Source organism: Neodiprion lecontei, chromosome 1 (assembly GCF_021901455.1).
Source record: "Neodiprion lecontei isolate iyNeoLeco1 chromosome 1, iyNeoLeco1.1, whole genome shotgun sequence".
Taxonomy (NCBI): domain Eukaryota; kingdom Metazoa; phylum Arthropoda; class Insecta; order Hymenoptera; family Diprionidae; genus Neodiprion; species Neodiprion lecontei.
The window spans coordinates 14,363,807-14,387,039 of record NC_060260.1 but is presented as its reverse complement, the minus strand read 5'-3'; the positions used below and the strand labels follow the sequence as shown (position 1 = coordinate 14,387,039).

The 23,233-nt window shown below is 41.6% G+C and overlaps 2 protein-coding genes across 10 annotated transcripts in view; one reads left to right on the top strand and one right to left on the bottom strand.

The window, feature by feature from the left end:
• LOC124295250 overlaps window positions 1-23,233 on the bottom strand; it is a 100,455-nt gene that overhangs the window by 46,024 nt on the left and 31,198 nt on the right. The window contains exons 7-9 of one of the 2 annotated variants that reach the window (XM_046744567.1): window positions 21,960-22,129; window positions 14,068-15,143; window positions 12,978-13,088 (exon numbers count right to left, since the gene is read on the bottom strand). The exons of the other annotated variant lie outside the window; for it this stretch is intronic. The gene's annotated coding sequence lies outside the window, so the exon portion shown is untranslated. Of the gene's footprint in view, window positions 1-12,977; window positions 13,089-14,067; window positions 15,144-21,959; window positions 22,130-23,233 lie in introns of those variants that run through there. 2 annotated transcript variants of the gene reach the window in all.
• LOC107221423 (trithorax group protein osa-like) overlaps window positions 1-23,233 on the top strand; it is a 247,354-nt gene that overhangs the window by 208,806 nt on the left and 15,315 nt on the right. For all 8 annotated transcript variants that reach the window (XM_046744413.1, XM_046744463.1, XM_046744214.1 and 5 more), the window contains one exon: window positions 14,080-14,183. In XM_046744413.1, the coding sequence (XP_046600369.1) occupies window positions 14,080-14,183 (104 nt within the window). The remainder of the gene's footprint in view (window positions 1-14,079; window positions 14,184-23,233) is intronic.

The window sequence follows — 23,233 nt, the reverse complement described above, 5'->3', positions numbered from 1 at the left end:
TGCAATTCAGTCTTAGCCCCTATTCTGTATAATTTTAACACAGGATTATTGGTAAGTACTGCCTTCAAGGCCTCGTATGCTTCTGTTTCATGATCCCCAAACCGAAACTTTACGTCCTTTCTCAGTAAATCTGTTAACGGCTTAGCAATCTTCGCGTACCCTCTTATAAATTTTCTAAAATAACCCGTAAGTCCCAAGAAACTTTGGACTTTTTTGACAGATGCTGGCTTGGGAAAGTTTGCCACGGCCTGGGTTTTATGAGTAGATGGTTTTATGGTGTCTTTCGAAATGACATACCCCAAGTACTCGATTTCTTTTAACATAAAACGACATTTTTCCCAGTTTATAACTAGCCCGTACTCTTCGGTTAATTTTATAACCATTACCAAACGTTCCCATGCCTCCTGGAGATTCTTCGCCAGGATAACAGTATCGTCCATATATACTATGACAATACCCTTATCTATAAGCTCCTTAAATATCATCGTAATATATTTCTGAAATACAATCGGGGAAATCTTTAAACCAAACGGCAATTTTAAAAACTCGTACTGTCCCGTCGGTGTGACGAAACCTGTATATTTACGACTCTTTTCGTCTAGCCATACATGAAAAAACCCATTCTTCAAATCTAGCGTCGTAAAATACTCCGAACCCTGTAACGCGTCTAAAATATCATCTATTAACGGCAACGGGAAATGTGGACATTCAATAAGCTCATTTAACTCGCGAAAATCTATACAGACTCTGATTGAACCATCTTTTTTCCTTACTACTACTATAGGACTCGCGTATTCAGAATTTGACGATCTTATCACTCCGTCCTCTACCCACATCTTCATTAAATCATCGACTTCTTTTTTTTCGCAAGGGGCCAGTCTTCGCGGCCGTCTAACAATTGGCTTCTCGCTCTTTAAAACAATTTTAGCTGTTAATCCAACATCTCGCGTCTTTTCCGGCTTATACCCGTTAATAATGTCTCTCAAAGCGTCTCGATAAGGTATATCTTCAACATAAGATAAGTCTACCTCCTTGGTCTTCTCTATAACATTTATACTAAATATCTCCGGCGCATTTACGTTAGTCTCGGCTTCATCTAATTTAAAAAACGTCACTTCACCTCGTTTGACCCTAACTTCTACTTGGTCCAAGAAGTCAGTACCCAACAATAAACCGTGATTTGTCAAAACCTTATTAGATACTACATGCAATGTTACTGGCAAATTGTACCCATCAGTATTAATTACCTTAGAAAAATCACCCCAAGTTTCATTACCAGTGGATCCAACACCTGCAAACTCAATTCTGCGGTTACCTAAAGGTGGTGACCCCAATCTTACATACTCATCTGATCTTATAAACGTTAAATCACTCCCCGTATCCACTAATGCTACAAACTTAGAGTCATCTATTGACACTTCCTTGGTGTACTTCTTCATATCTAGTCTTGAGATCACACATGATTCTTTCTTCTTGTCCGGGCACCGCGCCGCGATGTGCCCAAACTTATTGCAATTGAAACACTTCGCTCTTTTTTCTTTATCCGGACACTCCGCACTAACGTGATCCTCACCGCCACAATTAAAACACCTCGTTTTGTCACTTTTCTCACCAACTGCCCGCTTCCTCGGATGACCTTTTGCTTCCGACTTCTTCGTCTTGTCGTCTTTCTTCTCGACGGGTTTTGGCTTCGTCTTCATGTCCCTTTTCATCGCTTCGTACTGTTTGAACCGCTCCTTCAACTCTTGCATCGTCCTGGCACCATACAGGGCACTTTTGTTTGTTACTTCGTCAGGAATACCCTGAATAATGTACTCAACTAATGATCGTGTATCCACTGTTCCTTGCCCTGCAATCTCACGCATAGCGTACATGTACTGTTGCAGCGTCTCCTCCGTTTTCTTCTTCCTTTGCCCCAGCTCTCGGTGAATCTGCTGATCGGTCACTTTTTCTTGGAATTCGTCCTTCAGGGCTTTCTTGAGCTTAGCCCACGTCTTCGTACACCTTTCCTGCCGCACAAAAGCCAACGCTGAACCCGCCAACATCTTCTTTCCGAACGCGACTTTGTGTACGTTAGTCCACCCACAAACTTCCGCCATCTCTTCAAAATCTTCAAGCCAACGAGAAACGTTCATCAAATCGTCCCCGCTGAACTTCTCCAATGCGTTCTCCACGTCTTTTAAGAGCAATAACGTCTGCTTGGGTCTGTTCGGTCGTCGGATTACTGGGGTTGCACGGTCTACTTCGTCTTTGTTTTGAAGGTTCACCTCTTGGCCCGCCCCGGCGTCTTCCGGGATGCCTTCCGGTTCCTCTTCTTCGTCTTCATCTTCTTCTTCTTCGTCGTCGTCGTTGTCGTCTTCCTCGGCCTCTCGCGCCCCGTGCTCCCGTTCCAACCTCAACGCCGCCATCAACCGCTGTAAAAGTTCCCGCTTCCGACCTGATACCCTGAAGCGTCTTCCCCTGAGCTCAGCTTTTAGCTCTGGTACGGTCATTTGGGCCACTTCTTCATCGGTTAAACCCAACACTTCGTTAACTCCTCCGTTGTTTGCCATTTTATCAAACTACACTGTCACACTTAACTTTAAACTCGAACTGTCACAATCTAGATCCCGGTTGAGCCCCCAAATGTTATATACTTATCCCTGGGATGTGGATGGGATACAGGTTCTTAACTCTAGTAGAGAATAGGTTCAGGCTTTAGTTTAAGTGTTCATCATAGTGTTGTACATAAGAGTGACACGTCTTTGTCGGTAACGCAGTAAGAACTGAACTCCCTTCTCAGGTCAATTGACCCTCTGTCCCCGTTCACCTCCCACTCCACTCTTGCATCCCTCAACGTCATACTTCTCCTACACTCTGTACAAAATACCTTATTACTATACCTAAAACTACCTGATGGCCTGTGCATACTCGCATGTTTCTATTTTTTCGATATTACATGTATGTTCGGTTTCAAATGACCTACTATAACAAAGAAGCTGAGCCTTTGCTATCGAAGCGTGAATTTATAAACCGAGCCCCCCTTATCGTCATCGATTGCTCCAAGCAGAACGAAACATTGAAAACTGGACCTGTGGATATACGATTGGAATTTGACTCTAGCATTGCGTTCCCGCCACACACTTCTGCCTACTGCATGATCTTGCATGACCGCATTGTTGAGTATAATCCGATTAGTGGTACTGGAAAAAAATTGGTATAAGTCAATTTTGAGATAGGATGTTTAATTATTATCATTATTATCGTGCGAATAATGAAAATATGTGTAAGGTTATTTGCTCAATTCAAATTATGATGATCTATTTCCATTATTATGTATAAGCTAAAAACAGAATGTAATTGTTGATAAATAAAACAAACAAATATTTAAAGCATCCGACCGTTATTTTTTGAAACGTTCACCCCCAACCATACGATAAATGAATAAAAAGTTGCCATATTGCTGCAAGCAATGGAAACATCACGCAGAGTCGATCGATGCAATATCGATTGATCGATAATGCGATGGGAAGGGGCGGAGGGGGGGGGGGGGGGGGGCGCCACATACGTCAAGCCTGTGGTAACACCCGGTAACACCAACTGTCGGTAAGATCATAGATAACAATTTCGTCGGTAAAAGGTTTACCATCTAACAATAAAAAAATGTGTAATTTTTGCTCATCCGACGGTGAAAAAATCAAAATGATTGCTTATCCGACTAAGCAATAATCAAAATGGATGCTCATCTGACTAAACTATAATCAAAATGGCTGCTCATCCGACTGAGCAAAAATCAAACTGGCTACTCATCTGACTAAGCAAATAATTCATTGTCAAACTGTGTGTCGATAAAATCGGGTGAAAATACTATTGGCGCCATCTATGTTAACGCTTCAGCCGGTAACAATATCGTGAGTAAGACTTACCATCGCGGTGGTAACATACCGACTGTCGGTAAGGAATCAGGATACGCTGCCGGTATGCCGCCATTTTGTGGTCCAGACCTGTCGTATCTGTACCACTCACCCTGTATAGAATTTTCAGGTTCCCAAACAGACAAGGTTTTGCATAAAATGTATAAAATTATTTTCTCGCTTCTTATTCATTGCATGAATGCATACTCCCCACTATCATATGTTGAAGATCAGTTCAAAAGTTGATGCTTATCGTTCTTATTTTTTTTTTTTCCTCTTATTTAGTGTTATTTGTGAGTGAAAATATTATCGATTTTCGGACGTATTGGATAATGTGACCTCATTTCTTTCCACCGGATCCAATCCGTCTGCCTCAATGACATTTCAAGTGTTATTATTATTAGTTATGTTCGGAAGTAATAGTGAAGTAATAAGATAACAATCTACATCATACGTACAGATAATGAATGAATTTTTTGTTCTATTGAAGTTATGTACATCGAGTGAACCCCTCGATATCAACAAGTGAACGGTGACAAGAGTTGGGCTGAATAACCAGAAGAAAAACCAGCGATTATTGCAGTTTTTTTTTTCATGAACTAACAATTTACCTTTCTTCTGCAGGAGAGGAAGGGCGGGAGGATACTTTAAAGAAAGAGAGGAAAGGTGGTTTGAGTTTTTTGTATGCGAGTTTAAAATGAGCTTCTAATCGCACAGATTTAAAAAACGAAGAGAAAACATAGTTTATTGTTGTGTTACAATATGAAAATTTCTTAATGACTTAATCACAGAGTCGATGAATGTTACTAATTACCGAATGCCAATTGGTACACAATCGTTAGTTATGACTCATATTACTGAACGATGGGAATTTAAATCGGCCATAATGTCAAATCACACCGATATGAGGCCAAATATCCGAATGGTCAAGTCTTCGAATCATTGGATTCGTGAATGGCCAAAATTTGTAATACGCGGTTACGAGTTTCAAATGTGTCTACCATAAATTCTTGGAATTGATATGAATTAGAATTAAAACGTCAGAAATTTGACGCTTTGGTGATTTGAGCCGTTCGTAAGTTTGACTATTCGGAGCTTGCACCATTCGGCGTTTTCATCCATTGCAAGTTTCAACTACTTGGAGGTTTGACCCGTTGAACTAATATGTTGTAATTAGGCGTAATAATGAATTTCAATTCTGACTATTCATAACTCTTACGTGTTGTACTGACAATTGTGCCTGCACACATTTTTCTCAAAAAATCATATAACTATTAATAGCATGCCATTGTTATAATAAGGTATACTAAGTTACATCTTTTACAAAAGCTAAAAAAATAATATGTTGCTTTCTAGAAAACGAGTTACATGTTTTCAAGGATAACAATACAAGGTACTGCTGTAGTTGCACCAGTGATTCGCTGGACACCAGTTACTGACTGCAGTCACACAAAATCACCAAAATAAGTTTTAAAAATGTATGTTCTAGCTAACAACAATATTTTTATGCTCTCCTAATCGCAGTCAAGGTATCACATGACATTCGAAAAAGTCGCTTAATAGAATATCGTAAAAATTTATAATCAACGTGTCACATGTTCGGATGGGTGCTAAGGAAGCTATCACTATACAGTATATCCTACGTTGAAATTCCGTGCGTTCATAAGTAAATGTAGTTCACTTAATTGTCATAAATTTTATTGGAATTTGCACAATATTAGAATGCTTCAACATCACTGGTCAGAATTAAGAAGGTCAAGGCAAAGAATATGGAACTACCAAGTACGCTTTTATTTCCGAGAAACAATCCAATTTCTACCTGAGATACTTCAAAATGAAGCACATTACACAGTTTACAGAAATTGATTTGCTCTGAATTTTGTATACCGTAATCGCTATGGTATGAAAATAAGACTATATTTATTGGTATCAGATACTTAAATGTGAATGACCCCAAGAAATTGGTAAAAATAATGGCAACGCTTTTCTAGATACCTCGATATTCTTTATTCAAATGTACCGCCAAAAGCGTCTTGTCTCGTAACTCTGTGATCTTCTAGTTATATCTATTCTTTGACTGCTAAACGTAGTTTATTTAGAATTTCAGTTTCGATTGTACATTGTTCAACTCGGTTTCAAATACATGCGACTCTTTACTTTGATTGGAACAACGTCTGCATGAATTTACGATCATGTACTGGTACAGCAATAGTCGCATTCACTGGTGTTTCCAAAAAAAATTGTATTCTGACGAATATTTCAGTATTCATTTTATGATTGTGAAAAAGTCGTCTCAAGTCAACTTATTCAAAAATATGAATATTGTACAATACCCAATCGTAGTAAGCGGGTTGTGATTATGTAGGCTTCACTGAAATTTAGCGAACTGTCACGAAGAAATTTCTAAGGTGGTCATTCACTGGTGCTGTTACTTTATTAATATTTTTCCATGTCTGCAAAATCAGTCACAAGTGAAACAAATTAAGGGTGTGCCTAGTTAAATAGTGCGCTTTCTTCCGCATCACGTGTTCACAACCGAACCACGCGAAGTAGGTAAAAAAGAAAGTAACCAGGGAACGTATCACTTTAGTGAATTCGTTTAAAATAGTTCTGGTTGTACAGATGTAGTAGATGAAAACCAAGAACCGCGTGCTGTATAATAAAAATTAGTCCCTCGTATTTTTTTTTTTATGCAACTAAAAACAATGAGTTCTAGAAACGGTATAAAATCACAATTATTACACTACAATTGTTCCGAATTATTGAAACAGACAATCCCACTTACTGCACCGGATTGAACCTTGGTGCTACGCTTAGGCCCTTGGTAAATCGGCATACGTGATGGTACAGCATAATAGCAATTTTTACTTGAATTTTATAGTTAAACTCTCCACTGGAGTAGAAAGGTTCCGTTCCGAACGAATTTTAAGTATGTACAGGGCGTACAGGTAGGTCGAAATCGTACTAGATCGATGAAAATTACACAAGTTGTCTGCTCTTATATTTCAAACACCTGTGTAAAATTTTAAGGTAATTTAATTTTTCATGATTTTACATTGAGCTCGACAGTTTCCTGCAAAACTCAATTTAAAATCACGAATAATTAAAAGTAAAATAACTTCGGTATGGTTCAGACAATCGCTTCCAAATTTTACACAGGTATTTCAAATGAAAGCCAGATCAATATAGGTGCATTACCTAGGCAACACTCTCAAGAGTATAGATTTTGGGGATCTATGAAGCCATTTATTGAATACTGTCCTGCTGATGACTCTTGAGTGAGAAAGAGCCAGTTATGCGGGCTTCAGGTAGAATCGACTGCATCAGTCGGACCTGTTACCAAAATGAAATGAATGGCCCTGTATTTTGAAAATAGGATAAACAAAACAGGATTGGTATTTATTAATGGGGCATTCCACGAAGTATCGATCAAAAATGGAAATTGGTATTTCCGATTTACTTCAAGCTTTTTTCTGTGAAAGTGCCGGTCGAAAAACGAGGCTCTATTTTTTTCAAATTGTTTCGATTATGCGTATGTTACGGGGTGGATGATAGTGGTCACGATGAGCGGCTATCGATGACCGCATCCACACCCAGCCGTGATGTTATTACGGTCTATTTCGGATTCTTAACACATCGACTACACGCACGTACGAAGAATCAGAGGAAATGAGAGGAAGTTACATTGAGGAGTTGAATGTTTGAGTGTACGATTGATTTATTGTCAGAGACATGGAAAAAGGGAAGAGAGGTCTTTTTAGATGTTGTTCGAATGAGTGATGACTTGAGAGTTCGTATATCGGGGGAAGGATGCGATGGACTGGCTAGTTGCAGTGCAGGGATAGAGGGAGCATTCTGTTGACGCGGTATGGGAACTGATAGTCCAAGAGCTGATGACAAATTTAGAGAAGGTGTTTTGCCCACGTTAAAATAATAAAAAAACAACACTATTACTGTGGGTGCATCTAGAATGGTGGTTCTGGTAGAGGTCTTGCGATTATTTCGCCATTGCGCGACCTATTAGATTTGAAAAAAAAATAAACCCAAAAAATATCTTTTGGGCAAGTTGAAATTTTTTTATCTATTGTTTTAGCAGCTGTATAATGTATAAATAACAATCCCAGACTAGTTTTTGAGTTTTAAAGTATGACCTGACCCCCCGGATTTATTTAATTAATATACCCAAAAAATATACTTTAGGCATTCTAGAATTTTTAAGGCATATTCAATAAACAATTTAAAAAATACATGTCAATTGCCAGACGATTTGAATGGTTTTTAACAACCCCCTGACGTGAATAAAGATTTTAAATAAGTGCGACAAAAAAGTCTCACTTGTAGTTACAAGTGCGAGAGAGATAGTTGATTTTACAGACAAAAGTCAAGAGACGTTTTTTGTAGAGAATTCGATTTCCTATAAAACCCTATAGGGAAAATACCGTACGATTTAATCAGACTTGGGACAACCAATAATAGTGAAAAAAAAATTTTCCCATGTTAATCAAATGGGAAAACTTCAATGCCGTTGCGCTACCTCTAAATATATTTTGACAGCGCTCCCCTTGCGCGAGGATTTGTTTTTAGATTCGAACTGAAAACTTTTCGGGTGACGAGCAAAAAAAAAAAATATCGCCCTAAAATGACACACCCTAAATTGTATGTATATAGACCAAATATCTGTGTATATAGTTAATATAATTTAGTATTTTTGTAGTGAAAGCAAATATTTTGGTGATAAAAATTATTTTAATGAAAATTAATAAATTATTCAAGGTAATACCACACATACCTCACATAATACTCCGTTTAGCAAGTCTACGAGTTGCAAGGAATTTAATGACACGTTGGTATCAAAGAAAAAAAACTTATGAGCTTATAATATATTTGTTATTTTATTGAAAAATTAATTACTCCATTACTGTGCTGTCTGTGTTGAGAGCGAGTTTCATAGTAAATAGTGGTCACATGGTCACATGGTCTTGAGGCGACCAACCATAGGCCAAGGAGCCAGGGGCCCCGTCGGCTGCCGGCAGGTGTTGATAAACTATCTCTCTCGCACTTGTAACTACAAGTGAGACTTTTTTGTCGCACTTATTTAAAATCTTTATTCATGTCAGGGAGTTTTTAGAAACCATTCAAATCGTCTGGCAATTGACATGTATTTTTTAAATTGTTTATTGAATATGCCATAAAAATTTTAGAATGCCTAAAGTATATTTTTTGGGTATATTAATTAAATAAATCCGGGGGGGTCAGGTCATACTTTAAAACTCAAAAACTAGTCTGGGATTGTTATTTATGTATTATACAGCTGCTAAAACAATAGATAAAAAAATTTCAACTTGCCCAAAAGATATTTTTTGGGTTTATTTTTTTTTCAAATCTAATAGGTCGCGCAATGGCGAAATAATCGCAAGACCTCTACCAGAACCACCATTCCAGATGCACCCATAGTAATAGTGTTGTTTTTCAATTATTTTAACGTGGGCAAAACACCTTCTCTAAATTTGTCATCAGCTCTTGGACTATGAGGCAGTGAGTTGATAAGAAGAGGATACAGGGTATAAGGTAGCTGTAAGAATGTGGGAACAGGATGTAAGGTCTGGAGGACGTAACACGTATCTGAGATATTACAATCTCAAAAGCGACTATTTTCTACAATCTGAAATAATTCAGGAAATACTACGAAAATGTGACAAAATTTTCTAGCCCTATTTGAAGATGGAGATTTCATCACACCAAAAGTTGGATTTCGAATATTATAAAATTTCAAAAATTATTTTTCGATTACGTTTTTCATATGAAAATGAACAAAAAAGTTCCCTATAACATGGGTCGAAAAAAAATATATATACTATACTTTAATATGCTTTGTTTTTCGACCAGTACTTTTAGAGAACAAAGTTTAAAGTCAATCCGAAATACCGTTTACCGTTCTTGATCCATAATTTGTTGAATGCCCCTTATACATGTTTCAAGATGATGGACACGTTTTTTTCAGTATTTCTTTTATTGCAGCCTTCAATAGACGGTAGTAAATAATCCGACAAATGATTCAGACGTCCCCACTGTAGATACGATAAGCTGTTACGAGCTTATCTGACATAAAAAAACGAATAAAATTTAGAGATAATGTCAAGGATCATCAAATGTTACTTTTCAACTCAAAAATCAAGAATACAAAACTAAAATGACTACTCTAAAAGTTATGACTGTACATATAGCGGTAACTATTGGCGTGAGCTTGAGGAATTTTGTTGATTTTCTGGTTTTAGGTAATTTTATGAGGCCTTATCATGTTAACCATTGGGGCTTCTAATTTTTAACCGGGCTAGTCACAGCCCTCTACTGAACGCTACATTGGACCAAAAATTCCGAGACACTATTTTCCGTCAAATCGACTTGTGTATCCTTGAGTTCTCCGATTTGATTCTCAATTTGGACGTGATTGTTTTGACTCTCAAAAGCACTTATTTTTGACTTCTCATTACTCTATTATTGGAGGGAAAAAAAAGTAATTGTAATCACCTCGAAAATGGAAAGTTGGGTTGAAAAAAGTTCACTAGATCTGCACGCGCGCGTGTGCGTGTGCGTCAAAGAGTTTCCGGATTTTAATTATTTTGGTCTCAATCGACGCAGTTTTTTCAAATTTATAGTTAGAACTCATTATATTGTATTAGCCTTGTAAGACCGCGCCAAGCGAGTGAGAAACGTAGCACACCAATAGAGCAGAACAGGAACATGGCACCGTCCACCCAGGCATGCGATGCTTGTTTTGCCATAAATGATTAATCATTAGACTTTATTATCCTTTGCGACCCGCAATTTAACCAAAACAGATTAAATTTTGGCTTTGTTCGGTTTAGTATTTTTCCAATTATTTAAGTACTAACTTCTAAAAAATAATTTAAGAATGATATCTGGAGAATGGATGAACGGATTCCAATAAAAATTGGTACTACAAGGTTTTTCGGATCACTGATCACAAGTCTGAAATAAGTTTGACAAAATTAAAATTTGGCGTATTTAATATTCTATGAATAAAACACCAAAATATTTGGATTTTGATAAAAATTGGTACTCGAAGATTTTTTGGAGCCGCTACTCACGAATTTAACATAAGACTTCTCAAGTTTAAAGGAGATAGTGACATTATTATTGATGTTGTCGACCTCGGCGTCGTCGCTATCGCTATCACTATCATTATAACTATTATTATCAGTCTCATTATTTCAACTCGAAACTAGTTTGAAAATGGGAATATCATGGCTTGCTCATGGTCGGCTCAAACCCACTCGCTTTACCTCAAATTTTTCGAATCAACTGAAATAAGCTAAATTTTTTTTAAAAAGACCACATTGATCGACTCAATTTAAAATTCTCATAAAGTCTCAAAAACAATATGTCATACATTAAAATCTTTTAACATTGAGGTGGGGTGGATTAACTCTTCCTTATTAATACCCTCCGACGAATCGCCATCCATCTTCACCATATTTCGCTACTTACTAACTTTCCCACATTCCTAGTAATCTTATAGTCTCTTTTCTGTTTTCCTATTCCCATTCGATCACTCCTTTCATCATTCCCGGATCGGGAACGGCAACGAGATCGGATCCGAATCTATCCGGATAACATATTGAGTGCGTTACGGTCGTGTTATCTATTGCCGAGCGGTAAAGAAAGATTGGATAGGCTTCGCTTTTACGATCCAGGACAACGGCACGTTAGAATAAGGGCTGAAGTATAGGTAGGTTTAGAATATCAATTATGTATGTATTCATTGTCAGGTACTAGATGGAACAGTAGAAACGAAGTTTGCAGTTCGGGACGTACGTAAGGAGTCTATGATGTGAGGTTGTTGAGAGTTAAAATATGAGTAAGTAGAATGGAAGTAGCTGAGTAAGGGCGATAACGAGTAGCGTGAGGCTGGATGGAGATAGTGGAAGAGGATAGAGACTATGACGGTAGTATAAGAAATGTGAACGAGTTAGCAAGTAGGAGTAGTAGACGGGTGGCGATACGCCGGACGTAACAAGTGGGTATAGAGGTGGTTTGACAACCGCTCTTCGAACCAATCCTCCCGAAGTCCCGTAATACCTATAGTTATGAGAAGAAAAAAATCGGTATATTTTTTTCAACCCTATTTACTGTCGCATATTTTATCGTGAGGATAGGAAACAGGTTGTGGAAATTAACGTCACACCAATTTAACTAAAAGAAGATTTTAACAAATGTATTTTATTCTTTTGTTCTTCCTCGTACAAAGTTCTAGAGACGACTGACGCTCACACACATGGCAGCGACCGCAGTCTCACATATCTCTCACGCATGCGCGCGCTTCGAGCTCTCATTGGCTCATGCAGGGCGAACGCACATTAAACTTATCCAACATTTACGTATCTAAGCTCAAAAATTGTTGATGTGGAGTTGTAAGGTGAAATAACCGACGCTGGGAACTATGTTTAACGGTAACAAGGAATTAACAAATGGTTTGTTGAAATAGAGAAGACAAACAAGTTACAGAAATTAGGCGATTGATTAACGAGCACGCAGAAGGCAAAAAGACTGAAGCTAGTTAGTAGATGCATATGTTGCCAGAGCACGGTGAAGACTTCATTCAAAATGTGAAAAAGTGTACTCTCGCCCCCGAGTCAAGGCCAAGGGTCGCGTCGCGCCATAAACGCCACATGTAGGAAAATTCCAGGCACGGTCAAACCGTCGGCTCTCAGCTAGCAAGGCGAGGCCTGGACACTGTTAATTGTACAACACAAAGTTGTAAAAGACAGAAATAGGAAAAAGTTAATATTAATTCTGAGAAAGACTTTCTTCGCCAGCTTGCTGCTGGCGAATGGCCGCCACAGTTGATATCTGACACATGATTTTTCAGAATTACTTCAAATTTTCAAATAATGTCGATCAATATGGTCGTTTTCAAAAATGAAGCTCATTCAAATTGATTTGGAAAAAATGAGTACCTTCGAAAGTCACAACAATCATTCGAAAAATTGCACGCTAAATCAAAAAGCTCAATTCGAACGCAGGACAAATTGTCATGGAATGCTTCATAAACAAATAGTAAAATTTTTGGTATCGTATTTATTACTGTTCTTTCAAAATAGCGTCTTAAGAAAATTGAATTTTAGCTGTATTTCCAGGTGAAGGATCTCTTGAAGTGGCACCATCATGAACTTGCTGAAAGTAAAACAAATTGAAATATAAGTATATATTTTTACACATGCAAAACTTTAGGCCAAGTGACCGATGAAATAAACCTAAGAATGATATTGGAACTAATCCATAAAAAAGTATCTTACGATTAGGTACACTGCATCCAGTAGAAGTTTAATTAGGTATCATCCAAAACAAGTCAGACATTGTTTATTTCGTAACTCTTTCAATTTTCATCGATAAATATGAGCATACTTGATTGTATGAAAAGCTATCTAATTTTGTGCGTAAAAGGTAATAAGTTATACTCGTTCATTCGTTTAATATTCTGATGTAAACCGGAAGATTTGTAAATTTTCGCACATTTGAACTCAATTACTAAAAATGATGATTCACCTTTCCGCGTTCGAAAAAACTTTCTCATTCAAATGATACTTGGTCAATCCCATAAAATACGCCATTCTGTAATGATACCATCTTATTGGAACATTAATCGACGATCATACTGTATATTCAATGTTTAACGGTTGTGGGTAGGTCAAAACATTATTTGGAAAACATATTTTTCTGCTTCATGCGTCTGTTCTATAGTTGCACCTCAATAGTAACTGGTCTCAATTTTTAGTAATTTTGAGTATTGAATTTGGTGAAAAGTTTTGTCAAAATTAAATTCTACTAATAGCTGATTACAATTGTCAATGCATATTATTTATTTCGTGAGTTATTATTGCACATATAGTGGTAGTACATATATGTTCATTTACAATCGTGACTAAATTTCTCATGTACTCTCATGCAGAGAATATACGGTAGAGGTTCGTGTTTAAAATGTCCATGCCAATAAATGTACCTACACAAGGTGGATATAAATGTAAAGAAAAATTATGCTTCGGACTGATTTGATTATTTCAGAATATTGATGGGTGTATCCAGTTAATCTATACGATTCTTGTTGAAATAATTTTCTGGATGTATTATCACGTTTTAATGAGAATTGACTGACTTGTTCAAGCAGAGAAAGCGACCGCCAGCACCAATTCTCGGTTGGCCCACCACCAGGAGGTATTGGCTCAGCAAACGGCGGCCGAAACAAGCTGCTTATACCGTCTTCACATTCAGGTCTGTAGCTAAGAGTATTAGAGAAGAAAGAGTGCTGAATACCAGAGAAAATCCACGATTATTCAACCCAGTCAGTAGTGATAGAAAACTTGAATTCATATTCTTACGTTTATCTTTAAATTCTCGTTTCATAAAACTGTATCACTTTGGCAAACGAATCGGCACTTATTCTGTGAGAAATTATCTCGACCCTATTGACTACAGAAATTCATATACTTGATTTACTTTCATGTCCATCCAATGACCAATTTAATTAATCCTTTAGTGGTCATTTGAGTAATTTTTCACGTCGGGGAAATGGCTATTTCTTTAAATATGATACTTGATTTTTATAAAAATTGTTTACACGAATTTGACAGGGTTTCAATCAAAAGCTATTTAGCCGCATAAAACTGAAAAACTAAATTTGCTTAAATTGCCTCTTTAACAAAATTTGTACCCAGAAAGATGTCTAGCAATTTGAAGAAAAAAAACATTTTTTGTATCTGAATTTGATTGTGGCTATTGGACGGTTAAGCATACCACCGTATTAGTAATATGTAAAGCTTTGCACAAGACATCGCTATGGCTACGTCATTTTTGTTCTGGTTGGTATGCAACTAAGAGCTTTAATTGCATCTCCTCTTAAAATAAAAATGTATGTGCACCTTACTGCTGTGACATGAATTGTTGAGGATGCACAAACAGATGAACTTCAAAGTATATTTCAATACAACAGAAAGTTTAATTTTCAAAGAAATGTCAGTTTTAAAATTCACTTTCTTCTAGACTTGAGTCGTTTTTTCGCTAGAGATATACTTTTGCCAATTTTTCGAAACATATTTTCAGAAAATTTTCAACTTTTACTTTGAAATTTTCCGACTTTATACATGTAAATCTAACATTTTGAGGTAGAAGAGTAACATAAATTTCTATGTACCATTTTTGACCTTTTCATTGAAGCTAATACGTCAGTTGAATCTGAAACAAGTTAATTGGATCTTTATCTCGAACCCAATATTAGAACTTTATGTCACCCAATAATGTGGAGATGGGTGAGGTATGTTCTACATAAATAGTGTAGTTTGCTAGTGTTGTTTAACCCTAGGCCATATCCATTTTTTCGTCGCATACCTGGGCCTGTAGTACCCCTTTTAGAATTCCCATCACATGACCCGGAGTAAAATGGTCATATTTTAATTTTCTCTCGTTTTTTAAATATCAATTGGCCGAGATATCCGTCTATGCATTGACAGTCGTAAAAGATGAAAACTTCTGCGATAGACTGCGGAACGAAAAAATATTATCTCTCGAGAAATACAATATAAAAAATAGATTTTGATATGTTTAGAAAATGCATATCTTTTTTCATAGTTTACCAAATTGAAAAGTTCGTCTAAATTTTGAATGTACATATTAAAAACTATATGAATAAAATTTGCTAATAAACTATTCAAAGACGAGCACCAAAAATGCGACAGGTCGTATGAAATATTCGATATTCTTGCAAAAATTTTAGGGCTTTATCAATATTTCTTTATTTTTTGGTTGAATTCGCAATATTTCAGATATTAAGCACCACAATTACATAAGAAACATTGAATTAATTGGATGATAATCGGAAGGAATGCAAATGAAGCGAATATGTCATTCGTTATATGTTATAAATATAAGTCAAAGAATCCTGCATTAATAGTTCGTTGTATGGTCCGATAGGTTACTACTTTTTAGGGTGCCGTACTCGAAAAAGAAAAACGGAACCCTCTTTATTATATAAGATAATATATAATGTAAAACACTTCGAATCGATAATAAGAGTAATAATAATTATTAAAAATTGATTTATTACAGAGAATAGCAATTAAAATTCATCAGGATAAATTATTTATACTACGACTCGTATCTATGTATTTATGTTAGACGGGGGTAACCGGGCGTTCAGTCCTGCTTGACCATTGTGCCCGGGCCCGTTGGGGCACCCTAATATGTAAGAATCGACGTGAGGCCGGCCAGCTTGGCAAATTGAAGCAGTCTGCCCACCCTTATTTCCTCAATTTTTTCTTCGCCGGTGTAGCTAGCTCCAAGGGCCCGTTTACGCGGTCCCTCGAGTCCACCACACCGGCTGATGAGGTGGAGGTGAGTCTCCTGCTCCTCCCCGCATCTCGGGCACAGGGAATCCGTTCTGAGCCCCAAGTGTACGAGGTGCCTGCCCGTGTACCAGTGACCGGTAATGAAACCCACCGCGGTTTTTAGCTCGGTCCTGTTTAGATTGATGAGCGTGGCTGCTTATGCGTGCGATGGCCCTTGGAATAGGGCCCTCGTTTGAGCCGTGCCCGGTGCTCCACTCCAGGGTTCCGCGAAGCGGGTCTCCGTCCATTGCTTGGATAGGCGTTTTACGTGCCCCGGAGATAGGTCAGCGAGGCAGCCCTCGTCACTCGTGCGGCGTGATGCTCCCTCTCTGGCTAGGTTGTGTTCCAGCTTGTTGCCTTGGATGCCACTGTGTCCTGGCGCCCATATGAAGCTTACGCGGTTATTCTTTGACAGCCGTGATAAGAGAGTAATGCAGTCCCAAGTCCGCACTGAACTTACGACGTATGCGTCCAAGTGTCTAAGTGCCGCTCGGCTGTCACTAGATGTATATGTGATTCCCTTTGTAGCCTTTGCTCAGGATATGCAGGGCACAGGTCAGCAGGGCAAACAATTCAGCTTGTAGTACCGAGGCCGTGGGTCCTACGGAGAGCGAAATGCTGGTCCTTGGTCCCCCGCACCAGAAGCCGGTGCCGGTGCCCATCTCAGCTTTAGACCTGTCTGTATACCAAACGAGTCCTTTTGGTGAGCATAAATCATCTGGGTTCTTAACCCAGGTCTCCCTAGGGGGGTAAATTACCCTGAAAGTTTGGTCAAATTGGAATCTGCTAGGGCAGCGGTCCCCGGTCAGTTCCAGAACAGTCCGCAGTGCCCCTAACCGGTTTAGTATCACTGTGTGTCCCAAACCGGTGCGCTTCCAAAGCCCTAGGTGCCACAGATGTAGCGTTACCCGCAGGCATCCTCCTCCACCGTGATGTGTAGAGGCGGTAGGTCTAGAAGGGCCTCTGTAGGAGTTGTCGAGGTGGCCGAAGAGCCCCCGTGATGCCCACGATCGTCATCCTGTAGATGCGGTCGTATGCTATTCGAAATGTGGTCTTGCCCATTGCGGGCCACCACACGAGTGAAGCATAGGTGATTTGAGACAGTATGATTGCTGTGATCGGACTACCCATGGTTGTAGTTCCCAGGTTCAGTCTACCATCCTCCTGCATAATCCAGGTCCAGTAAGTGGCCGTAGCCTTCTGTGCTTGTTGGTCGATGTGGGCCCTCCATGTAAGTTTACGGTCCAAGGTGACTCCCAGGTAGCGCACCCCGATAGACAGGGTTAATCTTAACCCAAAAATCTCAATTTGTCCCATCATGAGGTTGCACTTCATAGTAAAGAGTACCATCTCGGTTTTGCTAGGATTGATCCTTAGACCCTAAGATGTGCACCAGTTCTGAACAAAGTTAAGTGCCTTCTGCATCTTGCTTGTCATAGAGGGAAGGTGGTCACCTGCGACGATTAAGGTAACGTCGTCAGCCTAACCCACCGCTGTCATCATCATCTTGTCGAGCCCCGTAATTAGACTGTCCACGACCAGGGTCTACAGCAGGGGGAAGACTACGCCCCCTGTGGGCAACCCCTGCCAACTTGGGTCCTGACCTCGGTACCTCCAAGACTAGCGGAGACAGTCCTGGTCTGTAATATGTGCCTTATGCCCAACTTTGTGGCAGCTTCACAAATTGCATCGAAGGAGGTGTTGTCGAACGCCCCTTCAATGTCCATAAACACGCAAAACGCTGCTTTCTTTCGATAGGGTGGCCCCTCCACCTCCCTTTTACCAGGTGGTAGAGTGCCGTCTCTGTTGTCCTACCGGCTTAATAGGCGTGCTGTATCTTCGAAAAGGGGTTCACAGCTAGAACTTCGTCCCTTATGAATCTGTCCAACAATTGTTCCAGTGCCTTCAGCAGAAAAGATTTTATACTGACCGGTCTCCATGATTTTGCGTGGTCATAGCAGTTCTTTCCTGTTTTCGGGATGAATACTACCCTGGTCTACCTCCAGGTTATGCAGCGTAGCCCTAGGCACGCTCGGAAGATTCTGTTCCGCCTGGTGATCAGGGTCTCGCCCACTTCTTGGAGGAGGGCTGGGAAGATCCCATCTGCCACCGGACATTTAAACCTGTCAAAGATGTCGATCGCCCGCCTGATCCTGGCCGTTGCGACGATCTCTCCTGCCGATTTCCAGTCCCGCGGTCCTCGCCTGATTGGGCCAGCCTGTCGAGATGGTCCCTGAACTGCAAGCCCGAACCCAGAGAAGTGGACCTCCAGCATATGGGTCATTATTATTTTATCATTTATTTTTATATCATTGTGTCTGAATGACTGCCATACTGCCGTCCGGCAGCGTGAGGCAGTCCAGCCTGATCGGTGGGCCTGACGAGAAGATTCTGCGGAGCTTGGCCACTAGTGGAAGAGCCTTGGTCTCGCTGCAAAACCCTCTCCAGGCCTCCGTCTTTGATCTTCTGATCAGTTGTACTCTTTCTGGGCAGCCTTATAGGCCGCCCAGTCCGTGTCCTTGTTTGTCTTGAGGGCCCGCTTGAGAAGTTTTCGGGAGCTCGGCCCAAATTTGCCCAGCTCTCCGTTCCACCAGGGTACCTTGGACTTATTTACCTTGGGCTTTGCGGGGCACGCTGCCTCAAAGGCCTGGATTATGGAAGATTGCAGGTGTATTACCTCGCTCTCCACCACGCTAGCACTGCTCAGATGGCTGCAAGGTCCCTGGAGCCTCCAGCCCAGTTCCTGTTTATCGGAGGACCAGACTGTAGCCCTGGGATTCCTGCGTATTCCCGTCGATTCCAACCCGGCTTTCGCCGCAAGGGAGAACGTGATGCGCCTGTGGTCTAAGAGTGTGTGTTCTTCTTGCATCCACCAGTCGCTGATGAGTTCCAGAAGCCTGTGGTTGCAGAGTGGGAGGTTGATCACTTTTTGTCTGTGTGAGGTGATGAAGGTTGATCTTGAGTCCTTGTTCAGTATGTCGAGCTCGACTAATGATAGGTACTCCAGCAGAGCTGTACCCCCTTATTGGTATCAGAGCTGCCCCAGACGGTGCGGCACGAGTTCACATCGCAGCCCACTACGAGGTGTAGCCCCTTGTCGCCGCAGTACCTGACCAAATTTATAAGTTCTTCCGTGGGAGGTGGTTCTACGGAGTCGCAGGAAAGGTAGGCCGAGCACACGACTCTGTCGATGGTTCCGTCCTTCTCCCGTTTCAGCTTGATCATGGCTGCTGCCAGGTCTCTGCTGCAGAACTGGCTGAGCCTTAGTGCCTGTTGCCTGCCTTTAATGAAGACCGCCGCCCTCGGTCCGAGTCCAGCCGCGCCTTTCTCGCACACCAACACGCCGATCCTTCTATCCAGTCCTGAAACAAGCCCCTTGTTAATCCACGGTTCTTGAATGACTGATATATCTGTTTGCTTCACCGCCAAGCTTTGGCTATGGATAGCCGAGGCCGCTTTGCAGTGTTGCAAGTCGATCTGCGAAACCTTCATCCTCCGCGCGGTCATTAGGCCGTAGGACGTCAGCTTCGCTATTTCGGGGGATGGGGGTATCCTTTTACCGAGTTTCCCCTCCCCCTTGTCCGCAGGGCGGCGAGCTAGCTGGTGCCTCTATGGCAGCTCCGCAGGTGCGGGGGTCGCACCCGGCAGTGTCTTTGCGAACCTGCCTGCACGCTCTCCTGCCTGGCTCTGCTGAGCTCGTGAGTCCTAGGGGGGCGACCCCTGGGCCTCACGGCAAAGCCTCCTCCGCCTCTTCTTGTCGCAGCCCTCGTGTCCTGAACCGCGGCGCTCGACCCCTGGTCCTTGAGCCCGAGGGTGCCACGTCTTTCGTCAGGGCAGCGGCGCGGGAGGGCCCCGCTGCCATTGCCGGCGCTGGTACCCATTTCCGCGGCGCTTTCCCGTCCTCGCTGCCTGGCGTGGGGTCCTGCGGTCCATTCTCCGTCACAGGGCGGCCTTCTTTGAAGGAAATACGCCCTAAACCGAAGTGGGCCACAAGCCCCCCCCGAGCATGTTGTTTGATTTAGCGTCTACGCCCAACACCAGATGGACGGACTTAGGTCCGTCCTTCCTATCTCAGACCTTCCAAAAGTGGGTCTGGAGACCGATGTTTTGGCGCTTCAGCCTCCGTTTTCACTGGTATACCAGGGATGAAGACCATCATCCTCGTAAGCCTGGCACTTCCCTTTCCAGAATATAGAGGGAAACTTTCACCCAAGACGTCAAGGTCAGGACCGTCTGATGCAGCCAGGTCAACGCCCTGTCTTCTGAGCATGTAACCCACAGGACGCCCTGGTCATGGCGGCACTGTTTAAAGCACGGAACCTCTTCCCCTTCCGGGACGGAGTCTAGCGCCTCTACCAACGCCTGCATCCTCCTGCTCGGAGTCTAGAATGGCCCCGGGGTAATCCGAGAGAGTAATAACCATCCTCCGGCCCCTGGCTGCCTCCATATAACTCCTGGACCTGAACTTTTCTCGGCCCCTTTTGGGGCATAGATGCGTAGCGTAGGGAGTAGACTTCCGGGGGCGTGCCATCCGAGGGTCTTGGTCTTTTTAGACCCGTCCCCTCCGACGGCACCTGGCTATCTTCTTGTCGCACCTCGGTATCAGGCAGCCCAAAAGATGGGCCGCTCGTCCCGGGGTGCGCGGATGTTAAAGGAGGGTCTCCCGCAGGGGTTGTCTCAGAGGAGGTCCCGGAGGCTATCCTGGCCTTCCTAGCCCTCCTCCTTGACGCCCCGCTGCGGCGGGCCCCGACTGCTGTTGCTGTTGCTGGGGGGTTGGGGGGTGGTCTCAGGCTGTGCCGGTCCCTCCATTCTCCCTAGCCCCAGTGGTCGTCGTGACTGACTGGAAGCAGCGTGTCAGGAAGACTAAAGTTTCCTCGTCCGCCCGCATCCCTCCGGTCCCGTCGTTCGTTGTTGTCACCGGCGAGCTGATCTCCGTAGAGACCCCCTCGCCGGGCGTTGTCTTTAAATTTGGGTTTTTTCTTTGGTTCAACTCCATTGGTGTCCCACGAGTGTGCAGGAAAGGACGGTCCGCCACAGAGCCTGCTATGTGAGGGTAAGGCTAGTACAATGGGGGGGCGCCCGGTATCCCAAGGGCATCGTTCGCGATACTTGAGACCCCAGTGCCATCCAACTTTCCGCACGATAGCTTACATCTTGACTTTAGGAGTTAGTCCGCGGCCGGGGCTTTAGTTTCCCTGGGCCGGTTTTTACGCCAGCCGGGTCCCGTATAGCTCCAGCTAACCAGGTCGTCACCCGCTCCCGCCCCGTGGGCCGGTTGCCAGCCAGTATCCAGCCGATCCCGGGCATGAGCATGCACGGTCTTCCCTGGCCGTCCTCCTATCCGTTCCCCGGAGATGCGCTCGTTTGGCGCTCAACCTGTATCCCCTTGCTCCATTAGGGGTACGGGGTCCGCGTATATTACGACTCAGTACCGAATTCCAAGACATAAAATGCAAAAATTCGTGTTCCAATACTTTTTATTACTGAAAAACAAATAAAGCAAGATGAAAATTCATTCAAATGTTATTGCTGAAAGATATTTAACATTTGCTGAAAATGAAGTGTAAATTATGAAAATTTCATTCCGTTGAGAAAAGTTACATGAATGACACTCCAGAGTATTCGTGGGCGTGGCTCCACTTTCGGTGTACACTGTTCAGTGACTCACAAGGAAAGTATTGGATCTCCGGATAACAGATTCTGCCAGAACTTCTAGGGGTGTGTCATTGTTCCGAAATATGGAGCTTCTGATGTGTAGTTTCCTCCATTGGACCATCTTTCACTCGATTTACAATTCACAAGTTTGTCAAAAATTTGGAATTTATCCTTACCATAAATCTGAAATAATAATATATCTATTTATACTTGAATTTATAAGGGGCTATTCAAAAATTGAATAAAATTTTTAAGGGGCGTCGGGGGTCCGCGAGTTTCTTACGTCTTCTTACGAAGACGGCAAGCAGATGTAAATCTTATGTTACGAAAGATTTTTTTTCATTTTCTTCCAAAACACTTTTGAGATGTATGAAACGTTTGTTTTGATTTTCGTCTATCCGAAGCGTGAGATGCTAATAGATAGATACTATTGATATATATTTGTCGAACCGAACGTGCTGGAGAAAAAGGACATGCGAAGGATACAGTCGTGTGTTGAATATATAAAACAACGTACCGAATATCGTTCTATATTATATAAAGATATCGCCGCCGCCACCGCTGCCGTGTCAGGAATCCCGAACCTACCCGAATTTAACCGAAGTTACTCGAACTTGCCGGAATCTATCCGGAAATACCCGAACCTTACCTAACCGAACCATGTATGAAAATGGGGGCTTGCGCGCGAGGCCTCCCTAGTATACGTATATAATGTGTGGCGTGGATTTTTCCCGCTTCTCGGTCACTCGGAGCAAATGACCGAGAACCTACCGCGTACACAATAATTCGGCGTCCACGATGTACCCTGGATCTAAAAACAATATCGCGAAGTTTTGTTGGGCGCCTGGCGTGATCAATACGCCTCGAAACCGTTGATGCGCTATGCCGCGACAATATGCTCGGTAGCTCAGTACCGTGGAGAGGGGAGGGGTAATTTTTGGGTAGAGAGAGAGCGAGATACGCAACACCAACACGTTATTTTACTAAGCAATGATAGAATCAAACAAATATATTTTCTGCCAACGATAATACAAACACAAAAAATATTTAAAAAAATAATAATTCATAACCATAAATAATAACCTCGCTCGTTGCGAGTCAAAATGCCAAACAATAAAAATAATAATTCATAATTCGCTATTCGCGATTCATACTCAAATACTTTATAGATTTAACAAAAAAAATTATATAATAGAAAAGAAGAAAAAAAAATGACTAAATCTAGACGACTTCTTATGCCTACTTGCGCTGGACGCTGCCTTAACAATAAATAATAGCTCCAAAATT